Raw genomic sequence first — 15,754 nt, forward strand, 5'->3', positions numbered from 1 at the left:
AGCATTGAGTTCAAGTGTAACAACAAAGTTTGATACCAAAGAAAGGTGAGTATGAAAAACTTTCAAAGAAATGTTAATAGTGGGGATTTTGAGGAAAGCAAATTGTATTTGTACAATTAAAAAACATTATTTTATTTAATATTGAATTTTATAAAATATACACAAAAGCAGAGTTATAAACATGAAGCTCACAATATATATATTTTTTTCATTGCAATGTGTAGTCAGTAGTATCACATTTTTGTTTTTGTATACAGTAAATACAACGCGTGCAATAAACTCAACTAGGAACGCGAGTCCTTCGTGTTCAGGAGGGAATCATTTAGTCGACGTACCTTCCATTTCCTGCTCTCGACTGGAAACAAAACCCGACTTCAGCCAAAGCAAGTTGTAAACCCAGGGTACAATTCGTCATCTGCATCCATTTCGATTTTTTATTCTGAAGTCGAAGTTTTCAGAGCAAATATGGGGGTTCCGAAATTCTACCGCTGGATCTCAGAGCGCTATCCGTGCCTCAGTGAAGTTGTCAAGGAACATCAGGTAGGAAAACTAGCGAGAAATGTCGTTAGCTTCATTCCACTGTAAGCCGCGGCGTTAGCTTAGCTTGTCATAGGCTATTATCAAGATAAGAGAGCGAATAACTTTTATATCTCCTACAGTACTATGGATGGCGCTTAGGCAATAGTCAACTAATGTTAACAAACCAGCTACCGTTCGTGTATTTTCTTGGCAACTTTGTAACCCTAAACCCACACTAATTAGCAGACTTTTTGGTCTTTTATGCATAAATGAAAACTTAGGTAGGTCAAAGGTGAGTACATTGGGTTAACGTGTTATAGTTTGGGTCGCTGTTAAACAAGAACATTCTGAGGTACAATAAGGTGCAGGTAGTCAGCTAGTTCGGTCTAACAACAATAACTGAATTCACAGCTAGTTATTGTTGTCGCCTGTGTCGCAACCAACTTTGTTTACAGTATTTGTAAACGTTATCATCCAGTGATGATGGTAATCACCGGGCCAAAACGAAGCTATCCTTAAATATTAGGTTTCTTGTTCTTCAGTGAGGCTGGACTTTAGTGACCTAGTTCCCTGTTTGTTGAGACAGATAGTATTTCAGTGCTGCTGCAGCAGTTTCGTCAGCCGAACACTCCTGGGCGTCACACTCGTTACGTTTTGTAGAATAACAAGAGGTTGGTTTATAGCATTTCTGGAAGTTTCCACTCTTTATTGTCACTGGTTGTTAGGATATGCTTTAATGTATTGTAAGTTTTCCATTTACCCCAATTACAATAAGCTTAGGACAATTTACAAATATAACATAAACATTTTCAAAAGTTAAAAATATTAACTTCATTTACATAGCAAATATTCAACAATATTTTTAATGACTTGTCACCTAAAATGTAAACAAAAGGTACATACTTTAAGATAAGAATGTCAAGGCTCCTGACTCATGTTGACAACAGTGTATTGTTCCTTTCATTTTAAATGTACTGTATGCAGCTGTCATACTGATGATGGCTATATACATCCAACCAATATTAAAGTTGAAATAACGACATATAAAACCCAATAGTTATTATAAAAACTTGGTATTCATCCTTTTCTATAAACTTAGTAAAAACTTGGTATTCATCCTTTTCTATTTTTCAGATCCCAGAGTTTGACAATCTGTATCTGGACATGAATGGGATTATCCACCAGTGTTCCCATCCCAATGACGAGGACGTCCACTTTCGCATCTCTGAGGAAAAGATTTTTGCAGACATCTTCCATTACCTGGAGGTTCTCTTCAGGATCATCAAGCCTCGCAAGGTTTTCTTCATGGCTGTGGATGGTGTGGCACCAAGAGCAAAGATGAACCAGCAGAGAGGACGGAGATTCAGGTGTGTACAAGGACAAATCTGTGCAAAAGTAACCAGATTTCAGACAAGAATCAGGTTTCACTCAGGTTTAGACTTTGACCTGTGTGTGATCTGTGTCTCTGTTTCTTTAGATCTGCCAAAGAAGCAGAAGACAAGATAAAGAAAGCCCTGGACAAAGGAGAAGTCCTTCCTACGGAAGCTCGCTTTGATTCCAACTGTATCACACCAGGTATGAAAGGCCTATTATTTAACAGAAGGAAAAAAAACCCAGTAGTAAGTAAATGAAGAAACCATTTTTTTCTTTGTTTATACTGAAGTAATTCAAATTGTTACCAATAAATTGACTAAAAGCATTTAATCATTAATTATTTATCTGCTTTCTGAGTGAAATTAGTTTTTTTAGAGTTATCCAAATAAAAAACATCTGTTTTCCAGGCACTCAGTTCATGGTGAAACTGCAGGAGCAGCTGAAGTATTTTGTCCACAACAAACTCTCCACTGACAAGTTGTGGCAGAACGTCAGAGTGTACCTGTCAGGTCATGAGGTTTGTATCAACAGGCTCCTTCCCTCAGTCATTCTGTTTCAGCAGCTGATGAATATTGTTGGTACTGAGTATGAGTTCTTTTTCAGACACCGGGGGAGGGAGAACATAAGATCATGGAGTTTATTCGCTCAGAGAACAGAAAACCGGATCACAATCCCAACACTCGCCACTGTCTTTATGGCCTGGATGCCGATCTGGTATGTTATAATGAAAGATATATGTACACAGGGTCTCAGCTCAGTTGGATTTAAATTGTTTATTTGAAAACTTCTGAGAACAGCTTTTCTATACCTACATGTTCATACTCCCTGTCTTCACTCACTTCTTCGTAGATAATGTTGGGTTTAACCAGCCACGAGCCAAACTTCTCTCTCCTCAGAGAAGAGGTTCGATTTGGAGGAAAGAAATCTCAGAAAAGGTTTTTTTTTTTTTAAAGTAAGTTTTTCATTTTTTTTCCTTTACCGTGCTAAACATGGCTGCTATTTTGTTCCTCCCACACTAGGATAACGGCACCGGAGGAGACGACCTTTCACCTACTTCACTTGTCCCTGATGAGGGAATACATCGACTACGAATTTTCTGGGATTAGGGTAATGCACACACATGTCTGATGCAAATCATTAAGCAAAAGTATTTTTTTACCAGTTAACTGTGTTTCTTAAGATTTTACTATTAACTTTTTTTTTTTTTAATGTTCTGAATAATCTGATTTTTCAGAATCACATTGGTTCAGAATATGACTTGGAGCGAATAATAGATGACTGGATCCTCATGGGCTTCCTCGTGGGAAACGACTTCATCCCTCATCTTCCTCATCTCCACATCAACCATGATGCTCTGCCTCTCTTGTATAAGACCTACATCAGTATACGGCCCAGTATGGAGGGTGAGATGGATGGATCATTATTATATTGTTTCATTTTTTTTTAGTAATGTTGTTGTAAATAAATTATTTTTTATATAACTTACTTTATATTAACTTTGTGTTCTGTGTTTTTCTCAGGTTATCTGAATGAAAATGGCCATCTAAACCTACGAAACTTTGAGAAGTACATGGAGAAACTTTCTGAGGTAAAACAGTGTTTTATTGCTCAGTTTTTAAATGAATATATGATCAATAGAAAGATGTTTGACTTTTTACATTTATGGGATTTAAATGTAGAATATCTTAATATTCTCTAAAAGTCCAGAGCATAAATTAGGCATTTCTGGCGTGAGATCATCAGTACATCTGGTAAATTTAAAGTAATATGGATTTACACACAGGTATATGCAGAGGCAGTAGATTATATATCAAATGGAGTCGCATTGTTTGTACTGACCAGCTTCAGTAAACACCAGGTGTCTAGTTCACAACTTTTTGATACTCTAACTGTTTTTTCTCTACTCCCTCTGCCTCCTCCACCCTGCTCCATCCAGTTTGACCGTGAACATTTTCAGGAGGTGTTCGTAGACCTTAAGTGGTTTGAGAGTAAAGTTGGTAACAAGTATTTGAATGAGGCAGCTGGACGAGCTGCTGAGATGGAAGCAGAAACCATGAACAAAGCTGAGGTAGATATGGTGTCATTTCGCTCAGGTAACGTGTCCACCACTGTGCATGTTGTCGGTGTAATGAACTGGTTTTTTGTGTATGTGTAGGACTCCTCCATCTCCCTGGCAGCTCTAACTGCAGGTGTAAAGATGGCTGAACCTGAGGAGGAGGAGGACGACATATTTGAAACTGAGTTCAGACAATACAAACGGACTTACTATATGACTAAGATGGGCGTGGATGTGGTGTCTGAGTAAGTTATGGTTTATTTTAAGGATCCTGAAAACTAGTAAATACCAGGTTTTATAATATTGTGTTAAATCATCTTTTACAAAAATCTTAACACTGTTTGTGTTATTTTGCTTTTAATAACTACCTATTCTAATAATATAAAAAGTATCCAAAATATATTTTGCAACCAAAAATGTACAGACTCCTCTGCAATACCTAATACTGAATCTTCCATTTGCAGTGAGTTTCTTGCCAAGCAGGCCAAATGTTATGTAGAAGGCATCCAGTGGATTCTCCATTATTATTACCATGGAGTTCAGTCCTGGAGTTGGTAAGAAAACAATCACATACTGTCTGTCTTATTACCAGACTTATGTCTAGTCACGGAGACATTTCTTATGTCTCTCTTGACATAAACTGTCTTTAAATACTTTGTGTGTCTCCAGGTACTATCCCTACCACTATGCCCCCTTTCTGTCAGATGTGAGGAATATCTCAAGCTTAAAATTGACCTTTGACCTGGGCAAACCCTTCATGCCTTTTGAGCAGCTTTTGGCTGTTCTGCCTGCTGCCAGCTCTGAGCTGCTTCCTGAAGCTTACAGGGTAAAGCAAAAAAATCACATACATGCACACAAAAAACTTTCATAGACATGTTTCTATTTTGTTTAAAATGTTGTAGTCAGTAATTTATATTTCATTTTTTATGTTCATCTGTATGTATGAATGTATAAGAGATGGTTTTGTAAATGTTGCAGCATCTGATGACCAGTGAAAACTCTAGCATTATTGAGTATTACCCACTGGACTTCAAAACCGACCTCAATGGCAAGCAGCAGGAGTGGGAGGCTGTGGTTCTCATCCCCTTCATTGATGAGGTAAAAACTCACCCCCTCACCCAGAAAAAATGTTACTGAAAGCTTGTGATTGATTGATTGTGGGTTTGTGTGTGTGTGTGTTTGTTTTAAATTTTCAGAAATGTTTACTGGCAGCCATGGACCCCTGCAACCAAAGGCTGACAAAAGAGGAAAAAGCCAGGAATGGCCACACAGAGTGCGCTGTCTACACCCATGACAGTGAGGCCGACTTCACGTATCCGTCGTCTCTGCCGCCGACGTTTCCAGACATCATCCACTGTCACGTCAGGTACAAACAGTCACTGAACCACTCATGCATGTGTTTCCTTGACTGTCGCATCAAAATAAATGTAAATATATACAGGTTAATAAATGTTTAGCTTGAACCCGATGTGACCAAATCTTACTTTTAATTGACCAAATGTGTAAAGTGTGAATTGTTGTCTCCTCCCTCGCCTGATACTCCCCCTGAGACCCTAAAAAGGATTAAGATGTGGAAGAAGAATATAATTTAAATAATTAAATTAAAAAATAAACAATTTCTTCAGGCCATATTGCTACAGGTTAGGCTTGGCAGTGTAATGAGATTGTAATTGATCACCACAGGAAAGCACACATTCCTATGGATGCTTGGCACGTGACTTTGGACCACGTCAGCAGGCGGTTGGACCGCTCAGCTCTGTACTTCTGTGGCTTCCCCACTCTGCAGCACATTAAACATAAGGTACGTGTACCTAGGACAGAAGCTAGACTGTTTTAACTTTTTTGAAGTGGTGGTTTATGATGCATATGTGTATTGTTGGTGTGTTTAAAAACAAAAAAATGTCTAAAGCATGTTTTGATGACATGTTCTGTTCTGTTGTTTGCTTCTTGTTTTTTTAGTTTTACAAAAAGAAGAGTGGAGTGGTTGTCTTCCAGCAGAGCAGCAGAGGAGAGAACATGATGCTGGATATTCTGCCAAGAGAAGAAGAAGAGCTGGTAGTTAAACAAAAGTTTTTTTGTTTTTTTTTCAATTATCAAGAAAAATTAACATAATTTTTCCTAATTTAGTGGTTGTGATCATGTAAAAATGTATATTTCTGTTAGTCTGTTTTCTTTTAGTCTCAGTTTCTTTCCTTATTTTTTGTGTCGGTAGACATGTGAAGATGCTGCTGCGAAAGTGCTGGGAAAATCCTTGTTTGTCAACTGGCCCCATCTTGAGGAAGCTCGCATCATTGCAGTGTCAGACGGAGACACCAAGTATGAAAAAACAGAAAATTAAGTGTTACCATTTCAGCCAGAGTGATGAGTGGTACATGTTGGTACACACATGCAGAAAACAGTGGTGATATTAAAAGAGTTATTTTATTTTTCTCTACAGGTTTCGCCTGGATGAATCAGCAGGTGATCAGAGAGTCTACGACCGATCCTCATCTCCTCCTCCGACCAAAGTCTGTTATCTTTCTGACAAGGAGCAGAAAGAATGGGTGAAAGAAGTCCAAGGAATCACTGAGCAGTAAGACTAAAAAAAACCTTGTTTAGAAAATATCTTTCCATACACAAGTGTTTTGAAATGCTTCATCTTTGACTCCCCACAGCCTGTCTCCCTTATATATCAGTGAACCTAGTTGATGTGATTTTTTTTTTTCCCACAGTTTCATGAAAAGAAAAGGCATCATCGTGAACGAAACAGCAGTGGTTTTGTACGGCCAGCTGTTGACAGGAAGGAAGTACATCCCTAAAGCTAATGGAGCGGTGGAACTTGAGAAGCAGTGGTCCAAACAAGTTTTTCCTTTCGCCTACCAGACTGTGGTCAAGGTACATAAAATACATACATGACAACCTCTGCCAGTTTAGATGTAGGCAAAAAACCTCACAAATCATTGACAGAAGTAGTGTTTTTCAACCTTGGGGTTGCTGCCCCATGTGGGATCACCTGGAATTCAAACGGGTTCCCCTGAAATGTGTAGTAGTTGATTTAAAAAAAAGATTGCTGATACACTTTTTTATTTATAGACATTTACAAAAATGTGTGATGTAACAATGGGGTCACATTCTCATGACTTTGCCACCAACTCTCTCTGTGTTGTATTTATTTTTATTCAACTTTTCTCTTGACAGGACATCGAGGCCTTTTACTCCTCTCTAACCCATTTCAGCAGCTTAGATGAGCTTTTCCCTCCAACAACCACTGTATTCATGGTGGGAAACCCTTACTACGGTGCCATGGGTGAGGTACGTCATCTGCATCTTTTTTTCTCATTTTTGTATCCTCTGATTACTGAATAATATCTGTGGAAACTGACATTATCTTCATGCATGTTTATGTAAATCAGGTGCAGGATTCCAGTGATGTCATCAAAGATGGCCGAGTGCGTGTAGTCTTCGGTGTGCCTCCTGAGCCACAGCTTGAGTCTTTAATCCAGAATCAGCACGTAAGGAATTCTGCTCTTACCTGCTGTCAGTTAAGAAATCTGTTGGCATGTTGAACACCTTTTGTCATATTAATGTTTTGGGCATTTGGTGTTTCTTCAGAAATACTGTGTCAAATACAGTCCAGGGTATGTGCTGGCGTCTCATCTTGGCATCAGTAGCTACCTGGTGTCTCGCTTCTCTGGGAGCATCTTCATTGGCAGAGGCTCTAAGAGGAAGTGAGTGTTGATTTCAAATGTTTTACCATAAAACCTTGGGTTCAAAATTGGGGTAAGGGTCACAAAAAAGGCTTTTACTGTTTTGCCACATCACATCTGCCACATTTAAATCAATTTAGTTTAATTTAATTATTATACCTTAATATATTTTCAAGGTGTTGGGTGAATAAACACTTGTGTTTTGTACTGTCGTCCATATTTGTATGAGCTACCCTAACCTAATCTTGTCACCTTCTCTGCATTCAGTCCGTGTGGGGAGCAAAGGGCCAACATTGGCCTGAACCTGAAGTTCAACAAGAAAAATGAGGAGGTTCCTGGATACACCAAGAGAACTGAGAGGGAGTGGCTCTACTCCTCTGCTGTGGAGGATCTGCTGGCTGAATACGTGGAAAGGTAAAAGGTCCTATTGGTGTTGAGTTTCTTATTTCTTCTCAGATAGTTTGGAACACAGAGTAGAGTCCAAAAATCAATGAAATAATAAACTTCTATTTTTCTATCTATAAACTTTTGGAGTCTGTGAAGTGTAAATTTGTATTTTGTCAGTATAAGCATTTTCAGACAGCTATTATCTAAAATACTTTTATGATTTTTTTTTTTCAGTTTATACTTTTGCAAGCAAATGCGAGACAGTTTATTTTAATCTGTTAAACTAAATTTTTGTTTTTTGTTTATTTTTTTTATTAGGTTTGCTGAGGTTTTCAACACAGTATCCAGGAACAGTCACGATGATGTTTTCTATGAAGATGACATCTGGCCTGGAGAAGAACAGAATGGGTGAGACACTTATAGCAAAGCTGCTAAACCTGTACAGTTGCACTATATGAACTTGTAACTGTGATAAAATCAAAATTGTAATACCAACAATTGTCCCCCAGAGGATTAATAAAGTATTTCTGACTCTGACTCCTCAGGGCAGAAAAAGTTTCTGAAATCACCTCGTGGCTGAAAAGTCACCCCGTCAGCTCCATCAGCAGATCATCAGGTTCTTGACGCTGCCATTGTGGAAAAGATTGAAGAGGCGACGGACAAAACCAAGGTGACTCCCAGAGGGGCTTCTGCACTGCAGCGACCTCTCAACTGAACACATTTGGATGTCTTCCATTTTACCAGTGTATGTTCTCACTTTGACTTCTCTCTACTGCATTGCCTTTTCTCCTCTCTAAGGTGAAGAAGAACATCAAGAAGGTCCGTGTGACTGTTAAGCCTCATCTGCTCTTCAGGGTGAGAACAACGTTCTGGATTTCAACGTCACGTCAAACTTACATTGACTTTGTCCAAATGTCGCAGTGATGATTGATGTCGGTGTTTGTATGTAGCCGCTGGAGCAGCAACAGGGCGTGGTTCCAGACCCGGACGCAGAATACCGGCTCTTTGACCGAGTCATCAACATCAGAGAGAGTTTCACCGTCCCACTTGGACTCAGAGGGACGATCATTGGCATCAAAGGAGGTTGGTGAATGCACATTCGTTGAAAGAATGGGAATTTATTTATATATATTAAAAAGTAAACTTTAATGCAGGCATTTAATTTAAATGTCTTTAATTAACTTGTGTGTGTGTGTGTGTGTGTGTCTCAGCTGACCGTGATGCTGAGGTACTGTTTGAAGTGTTGTTTGATGAAGAATTTGCCGGTGGTCTGATAATCAGGTGATCACACTTTTTAAACATTATTATTTATTTCACATGTATTCACCTGCTGTGTCTTCCTCTGAACAACAAACTGATTTGTTTTTAAACCAATCATGTGACTGCTGTGTCTTTGGTCCACTCAGATCTACGTCACACCGTGGTTACCGCCTGCCTCCCTGTGCTCTTATCAATCTCTCCCATGGAGCCAGAATGGACCACACCTCCCACAAACTCACTGCTATCGTCAAACCACAGCCTGTCACTGGAGCTAACTTTCACTCAAACCGCCAGCTGGCCGGACTCAACCATTCTCCACAGTCACCTTTCATACCCACACAGGTAAGAGTTGAACGACTCTCATCATACTTTATCTTTGTGTTGATAAAACATTTATTTATGTAATTTCTTTTTTTTTTCTCATTATCCTCTCACACTTGCACTTCTTCATCACTTCTCTGCAGCACCAAAACAAACATAACAGCACGGCGAAAGCAGCATCGTACAGCAACAGGAACGCTCCATTTAAGGGTCTACCTTCCAAACCTCAAACCAAGGTAAATGTAAGGCTGTAATGTTATGTATTTCCTCTGTAGTCTTGCCTTTCTCTCTTGCTTTCTTTGACACAGAGAGAGAGAGGGAGAGCTAGCAGAGGGTGTTGGAAAGGCCCATTGGTTTCCAAAGTGGGGGGGTTCAGCAATAATATTAATTTAAATAAATACCATTAGTTGTAGCACAGTCAGGAAATAACAGTAAAAAAAAAGTTCAGTTGGAGTTTTGAGCTAGATATAGTTTTGTCCACAAGAGGGCAGGCTTGACAAGTCATATTTCTACTCATTGTCTCAAATAAAGAAATTTAATTCAGAACAATCATTAGACCATTGATTTAGACCCCAGAGGGAGGAATTGGTTTCTGCATACTTATTGTTGACAAACACAGTAAAGAAAAATCATTACATTCTCTACCTTTAAGCACAGATTAACTAAATTACATGCACATACTTTGTTCCCTGTGTATTTAGAATAAAGAAGAATGCAGTAATGTGTGGCAGTCACCACAGAACGTGGCTCCTCCCAACAAACCTCCAGCTCACTGGCACAACCATGTAAGAGCATGTGTGTGTTTTAGAACCTTCAGCAGTTACACAATGGCATTGTGGTTCAGCACTTCACAGTGACAAAGTTGGAAAGAACTTTAGTGTCAAAGTTATATTTTCAATGCCACCAGAAACGTTTTGGAACTAAGAATTCTGTTTTTCCAACTGTAGGAAGGTCACTCACAGCCAGGAAGGCACCAAAACCCAACCCCTAACAAAGCTGTGAGTAAACACACACACACACACACACACACAGTCTGTATGTCCGTCAGGCTGGTTTTTACCATGTGACTGTACTTCACAGGCACCGACTGGTGGCATCAGGCTGTTGAGGAAAAATGAAAACCCTGACGCTCTGTTTCCTGCACAGAACAACAGTGAGAAGGTAAAAACAGCTCACGACCACAGTCGAGTTTCCCTTGATTTCACAAATCCAAACATTTACTAAGTCTTGTTTTAAACTTTAAGCTCACTTTCAGAATGTTAGTGTACACTGAATTGGAGCTACAGATATGAAGGAAGAGAGAGGGTAGTGGTGCAGTGGTGCAGGACCTGTACCTAACGGTTTTGGTTTGATTCCTCTTAGTCCTCCATCCCAGGTTAGGTTCTGTCAGGAAGTGTTTTTCTTCTTCTTTAATGAAAGAAGAGAAGACAAGCCTACAGTATTAGCTGCTTGTGGTTTTGTCAAGGCCTCGTGACCTTTGACCTGTTAGTCCTGGACTGTTTGTGATTGACCTGGTTTTCCTTATTCATTACAAATATTGTACGTCGTCTCTCACTCAGGCGTCAGCTGAGTTTGCAGACCTCCTTGCTAGTCTCAAGATCTCTAAGGGAAACACGCAGAGTCCGCCTCCATCAGCTGCTGCAGCAGAACCCACCAGCCATCCTGAAGGACCACTGTCCCCACAGTCCTTCGCCATGGTAAATACTACTGACTCAGGCTACTCATGTTTCTGTTGCATTGACATTTTTTCCCTTATAATCGGACATGAATTCTAATTCTTTCTAAAATTATTTTTATAAACAACTTATCATGTTATTGTCAGGGAGACTAAGTTGTAAAAATGAATTAATGTCATGAGTTCTTAGTTCTGTGCTTTCTTGTTCTTGTTCTGATAGAAGGGAACTATGGTGCTAAAAGAAATGCTAAAGATCGACAGCTCCAGCACAGAGACTCCTCCAGTGCAGGACGACACCAGCACGCCCACGCCCGGGAGTCGGCAGCAGAACAGGAGCCGCTCGTCCAAGAAACTGGGCACGTTCCTCCCGCAGACACAACCGCACGTCTGACTCTGAACTTTGAGAAGCAAATGTTCTTATTTGTTCCTGTTTGTGCTTCTGCAGCCGCAAAGATGAACTCCCCACATGGTGACATGCCGTTAGCTCCCCCTCCCTCAGCCAACCCCAACGCCATGCTGGGCAGTAAGGTGTCAGAGCTGACATGTGTCTGCGTGGGTTTAGGGATGGCCCCGCCTGAGTTCAGCTTTATATGCAACAGACAGGTAACGTCATTGATTTAGTACCAGAATCTTAAACATTGACAAAGAATTCACTGAATACTGAATACTTTTTCAAAATTGAATTTAAAATCTCTTTTATTTCATTATTGGTCTTTCTCTTTGGCCTTTTTGCTCCAAGACTGTTATTCTGCTCCACAGGGTTTAGTCGTGTGTCAGGTGAAACTGTCCAACGGTTTGATGGTTCACGGTCCGCAGTCGCAGTCTGAAAATGAGTCCAAGGAAAAAGCTGCCTTCTTTGCCCTGCAGAGACTGGTGTGTAACATGAACTCACACACACACACACACACACACACACAGGTTCATGTGACAGTACTTATCCTTTCACACCTGAGGTTATTTGTCTCATTTTAGTCTCTTTTACTCTTTTACTTTTACTCTTTATTTCACAGTAATTACACTCTTGTTCTTGTCCATCCTTAGAACTCCATGGGATCAGGGTTCCCACTCACCTACCCAGGTGTGGGTCAGATACGACCTCCACCTTTGGGCCCCATGACTCGTATGCTCAACCAACAAGGTCAGTTTAAAATAGAAAAAGTCAGGCAAAAAAACACAGGCTATAAGTGATGTCACAAAGTGTCTGTTCAAACTTTGAAAATTCAAACATATAAGACTAAGTGACATCTCAATTTGCTTGATAGGAAAATGAGTAAAGAGTGAATAAGTAAATGTTACCGGTGTTGGAGGTGAATATAACTCCATGTTTTTCTGCTGCTGGTTCTCTTCCTTGTGTCTGCTTCAGTGTTGCCTCACCCAGGTTATGTTCCTCCCCCTCTGTGGGGAATGACCGCTCCCCCACACCACCACAACAAACCCTTCTACGGCGCAGCAGGGACCTTCCCTCATGGTGTCCGCCCACCACCTGCAACAACGTTGCCCATTGGTTCCCATAACCAGTTCATACCTCTACAGGTAAAACCCATAGTGAACAGTAAAACACTGTGTTATTTTTGACCTCCCATTGACAGGAATCTGTCGTTCCGTTTGCCCTTCAACCGCACAGGTAACCAAGAAGCGTGTTTCAGTAAACAAAAAGAACCAGGAAAGCAGAGAGTTTTACAGTGCTGCCCACACCGTGGCCAGGAACCAATCACAGAGAGCCCAGAACCAGCCCGACGTCCAGTCACAGAGTCGGAGTGAGCCTCAGAGCAGACAGATGGGCCGGCCACACGCAGATGCTGCGAACAGCAACGCCTCGTTATCCTCAGTGAATCAAGCCGACGGTGTTTCCACGACAGCAGCAGCCGCACAGACACCACCACGACAGAACAACCCAGCAGCACAAGGTCACACACCGGGGTCCGCCTCCAAAAGGAGGTATAGGAAGCTGGCCGTCAACTTTGAAGCTGCCAAAGTCTCAGAGGGTTGAGTGTGTGTGTGTTTGTTGGTGTGTGTGTTTGTTTTTGTTTGTGTGAGAGAGAACAGAGGTAGGTGTTGTTTTTACAAATTGCAAAGTTTCTCTGGAACAAAACCGATGGTCTTTGGTAACGTCTGCTGCTACATGTTTTACTGCCAACTCTTTCACAGAGAAGTTTCAACATAGCAGTTCGATTGCAGTCCTGGGTTACTTATGTCGACATCAACTTACTCTGACTGTTGTGTACTTTTTTTTTTTTTTTAATTGAGGCTCATACTCAGTGTCTTTAATTTTACACTGGTCTGGTGATGAGAGGCAGTCAGAGCTGTTAATTAATTAATTTGAGACTATTAGCAAACAACTAAAATGTATTAAAGGCTTTCCCTAAAGATGTTTAGTGTTCATTTTAGCTGTGAAAATCTGTAGACGGACCACAAACCACTTTGCTGAGCTAAGATTTCACTTGTCTCCTTCACTGGCATGATGTTGGGATGTTGATGTTGGGGACCACGCAAACCTCCTGAGGGGGACAGCAGTGAGTTCGTTTTTTAAAAAATCTCAGTTGGGCATGGTGCGGAGTATCATTTGACCAAAAAGAGGTGTTTTAGTTGATCCAGTCTTGTTTTGTAGAAGGCTAAAGTTGTTTCTGTTTCAGCACCATGGAAAGTGAAACAACAATGTGTATGATTAATGTTATTTTTTTTATCTAAAAATAATTAGGCCTTCCAGCAAGAAGGTCGCTGGTTTGCTGGTTCATTCCCCAATCCCAGATTAAGAATAAGATCTGCCCACCCCCACACCTCCGACTTTGTGAAGGATTTAAAGGTAGAAGATGAATGAAACAAAGGTTCTGGTCTGAAGGTCAGTTCTCTGACCTCTAACATTTCTATGCCTCCATTTTAAATGTGTCACATTTCATGAGGAAAAAGCCCATTTTTCCTCATTTCTGCTGCTGCCGATGTCAAAACAGACACATTAGTGTGGGGTTTTTTTTACACATGATTTAAAAAAAACCCATATGACATCACAGTAGGATCTTGGTTCTCAGGGACGTATATATATCTGGTGGAAGTTATTGTTTTCATATGTGAACCTTGGTCACCTGCCCTGCAGGGTGTGCTGTCTGTCTGTCTCTGAGAAATGCTGCATGCATAGTGTTTTAGAAACATCTTAAAGATTATAAATGACATCCTGCATAAAGTCAGCTTAATCCAACACCTTTCTTTCTTCATTCTTATATTCAATCATCAGATTCCCTACAGACGTTTGTGTTGCATTTTTTTTAAAACATTGTAGTTTGTGAAAAATAAGAACAACCTGACACTGGAAACAGCTGAGTCAGCTGAGTCTGCCCAACACAGACAGTTACACAGACCCAGTGTTGTTTTTACACCAGCAGACGAACTACAGTCAGAATCACACTGACAGCAACAGTATTTTAAAAAAATTAAGAAGCTTTTTAATTGTTGCCTTTTGTTTATATTTTTATAAAGTGAACCACAGCTTTGATTTAAACATTGTGGTCTAAACAGTTATTTAAATATTATGTTTTTTAAATACAACATTATTTTTAATTTTCTTTCGGTGGGATCTGGCTATTTTTATGCACTTTGTGGTGTAATTAACCTGCGACCTTTGGCATTAAATACATTTTTTAATATCATGCATTTTAGACTTTTTAAAATATATTTCAGATTTTTTTTAATTTTCTCATTGTGGGATGATTCCTGATGAATCAAAGTTGTCACATCAGGCAATGTATGTTAAAGATTTTGATTTCTTTTCAAATTCCTATTGGATTAAAAAGACTATAAAGATGATAAAGGACGAGACCAGAGTTTTTTTTCCTGTGTGTGCAGATGAAGCCAAAAATTCTGCTGCTCATAAATGAAATTTAGGTGAATAAACTAAATTAGAAGGAATATAAATTGTTTCGATGATAATAAATATGACGTTTTTGAGACTTCATGAGATGTTGGCCTTTGTTATTTAGCTCTTTACAGAGAGAAAAACAATTATTTTGTGCTGATTTTTTTTTTTAAGCATTGGACTTTTAAACATGTAGGGCCTTTTCTAATGACTTTAATGAATTTCTTGAGTCTGTCAGGAAAGCAGCAGCTACGTTTGTGATTAAATCATACTTTAACAGTGTCATTTTAATGGATACAGCACGTGTTTTTTTTGTTGTTGTTTTGTTTGTTTATTTGTTATGTACGTTTTGGTTTATGAAATTAGACACATTTTTAAATGTAAACATCATTCTTAGAACTTCACTTTTAGAAATGTGTTAAGTCTTTACGAGAAAATATGTTTTTATTCAAGGTTTGAAGCTGAAGAATTAGACTGACCTAACCTGCTTTTAGTGGATAATGTGTTTAATGAGACTGAAAACCAGCTTATTTGCGATAGAAAAGCAAACAAGCAGAATCTTCAAGGAATGTTTGGCGGAGGAACACATTTTATGTGCACAGTTGCACAGTTCTACTGGATGCTGAAGT

At 39.6% G+C, this 15,754-nt stretch overlaps 1 protein-coding gene across 1 annotated transcript; it reads left to right on the forward strand.

Moving 5' to 3' along the window:
* The first annotated feature begins 170 nt into the window (after window positions 1–170).
* On the forward strand, window positions 171–15,224 carry xrn1 (5'-3' exoribonuclease 1). Its single transcript, XM_008334838.3, is given in 42 exon segments — window positions 171–540; window positions 1,654–1,886; window positions 1,997–2,094; window positions 2,301–2,410; window positions 2,497–2,607; window positions 2,743–2,828; window positions 2,913–3,000; window positions 3,128–3,296; window positions 3,414–3,481; window positions 3,830–3,961; window positions 4,049–4,194; window positions 4,414–4,503; window positions 4,619–4,775; window positions 4,928–5,047; window positions 5,146–5,315; window positions 5,633–5,750; window positions 5,909–6,004; window positions 6,162–6,265; window positions 6,387–6,521; window positions 6,661–6,823; window positions 7,127–7,240; window positions 7,342–7,440; window positions 7,541–7,656; window positions 7,903–8,049; window positions 8,341–8,430; window positions 8,568–8,633; window positions 8,635–8,692; window positions 8,821–8,877; window positions 8,973–9,105; window positions 9,234–9,303; window positions 9,429–9,624; window positions 9,747–9,839; window positions 10,305–10,388; window positions 10,551–10,601; window positions 10,684–10,764; window positions 11,163–11,300; window positions 11,499–11,634; window positions 11,724–11,881; window positions 12,038–12,151; window positions 12,320–12,416; window positions 12,642–12,811; window positions 12,903–15,224. Coding segments are annotated over 42 exon segments (5,103 nt in total). The 5' UTR covers window positions 171–465; the 3' UTR covers window positions 13,269–15,224.
* Window positions 15,225–15,754: the final 530 nt, after the last annotated feature.

The sequence above is a fragment of the Cynoglossus semilaevis genome, chromosome 20, assembly GCF_000523025.1.
Source record: "Cynoglossus semilaevis isolate Cse_v1.0 chromosome 20, Cse_v1.0, whole genome shotgun sequence".
Taxonomy (NCBI): domain Eukaryota; kingdom Metazoa; phylum Chordata; class Actinopteri; order Pleuronectiformes; family Cynoglossidae; genus Cynoglossus; species Cynoglossus semilaevis.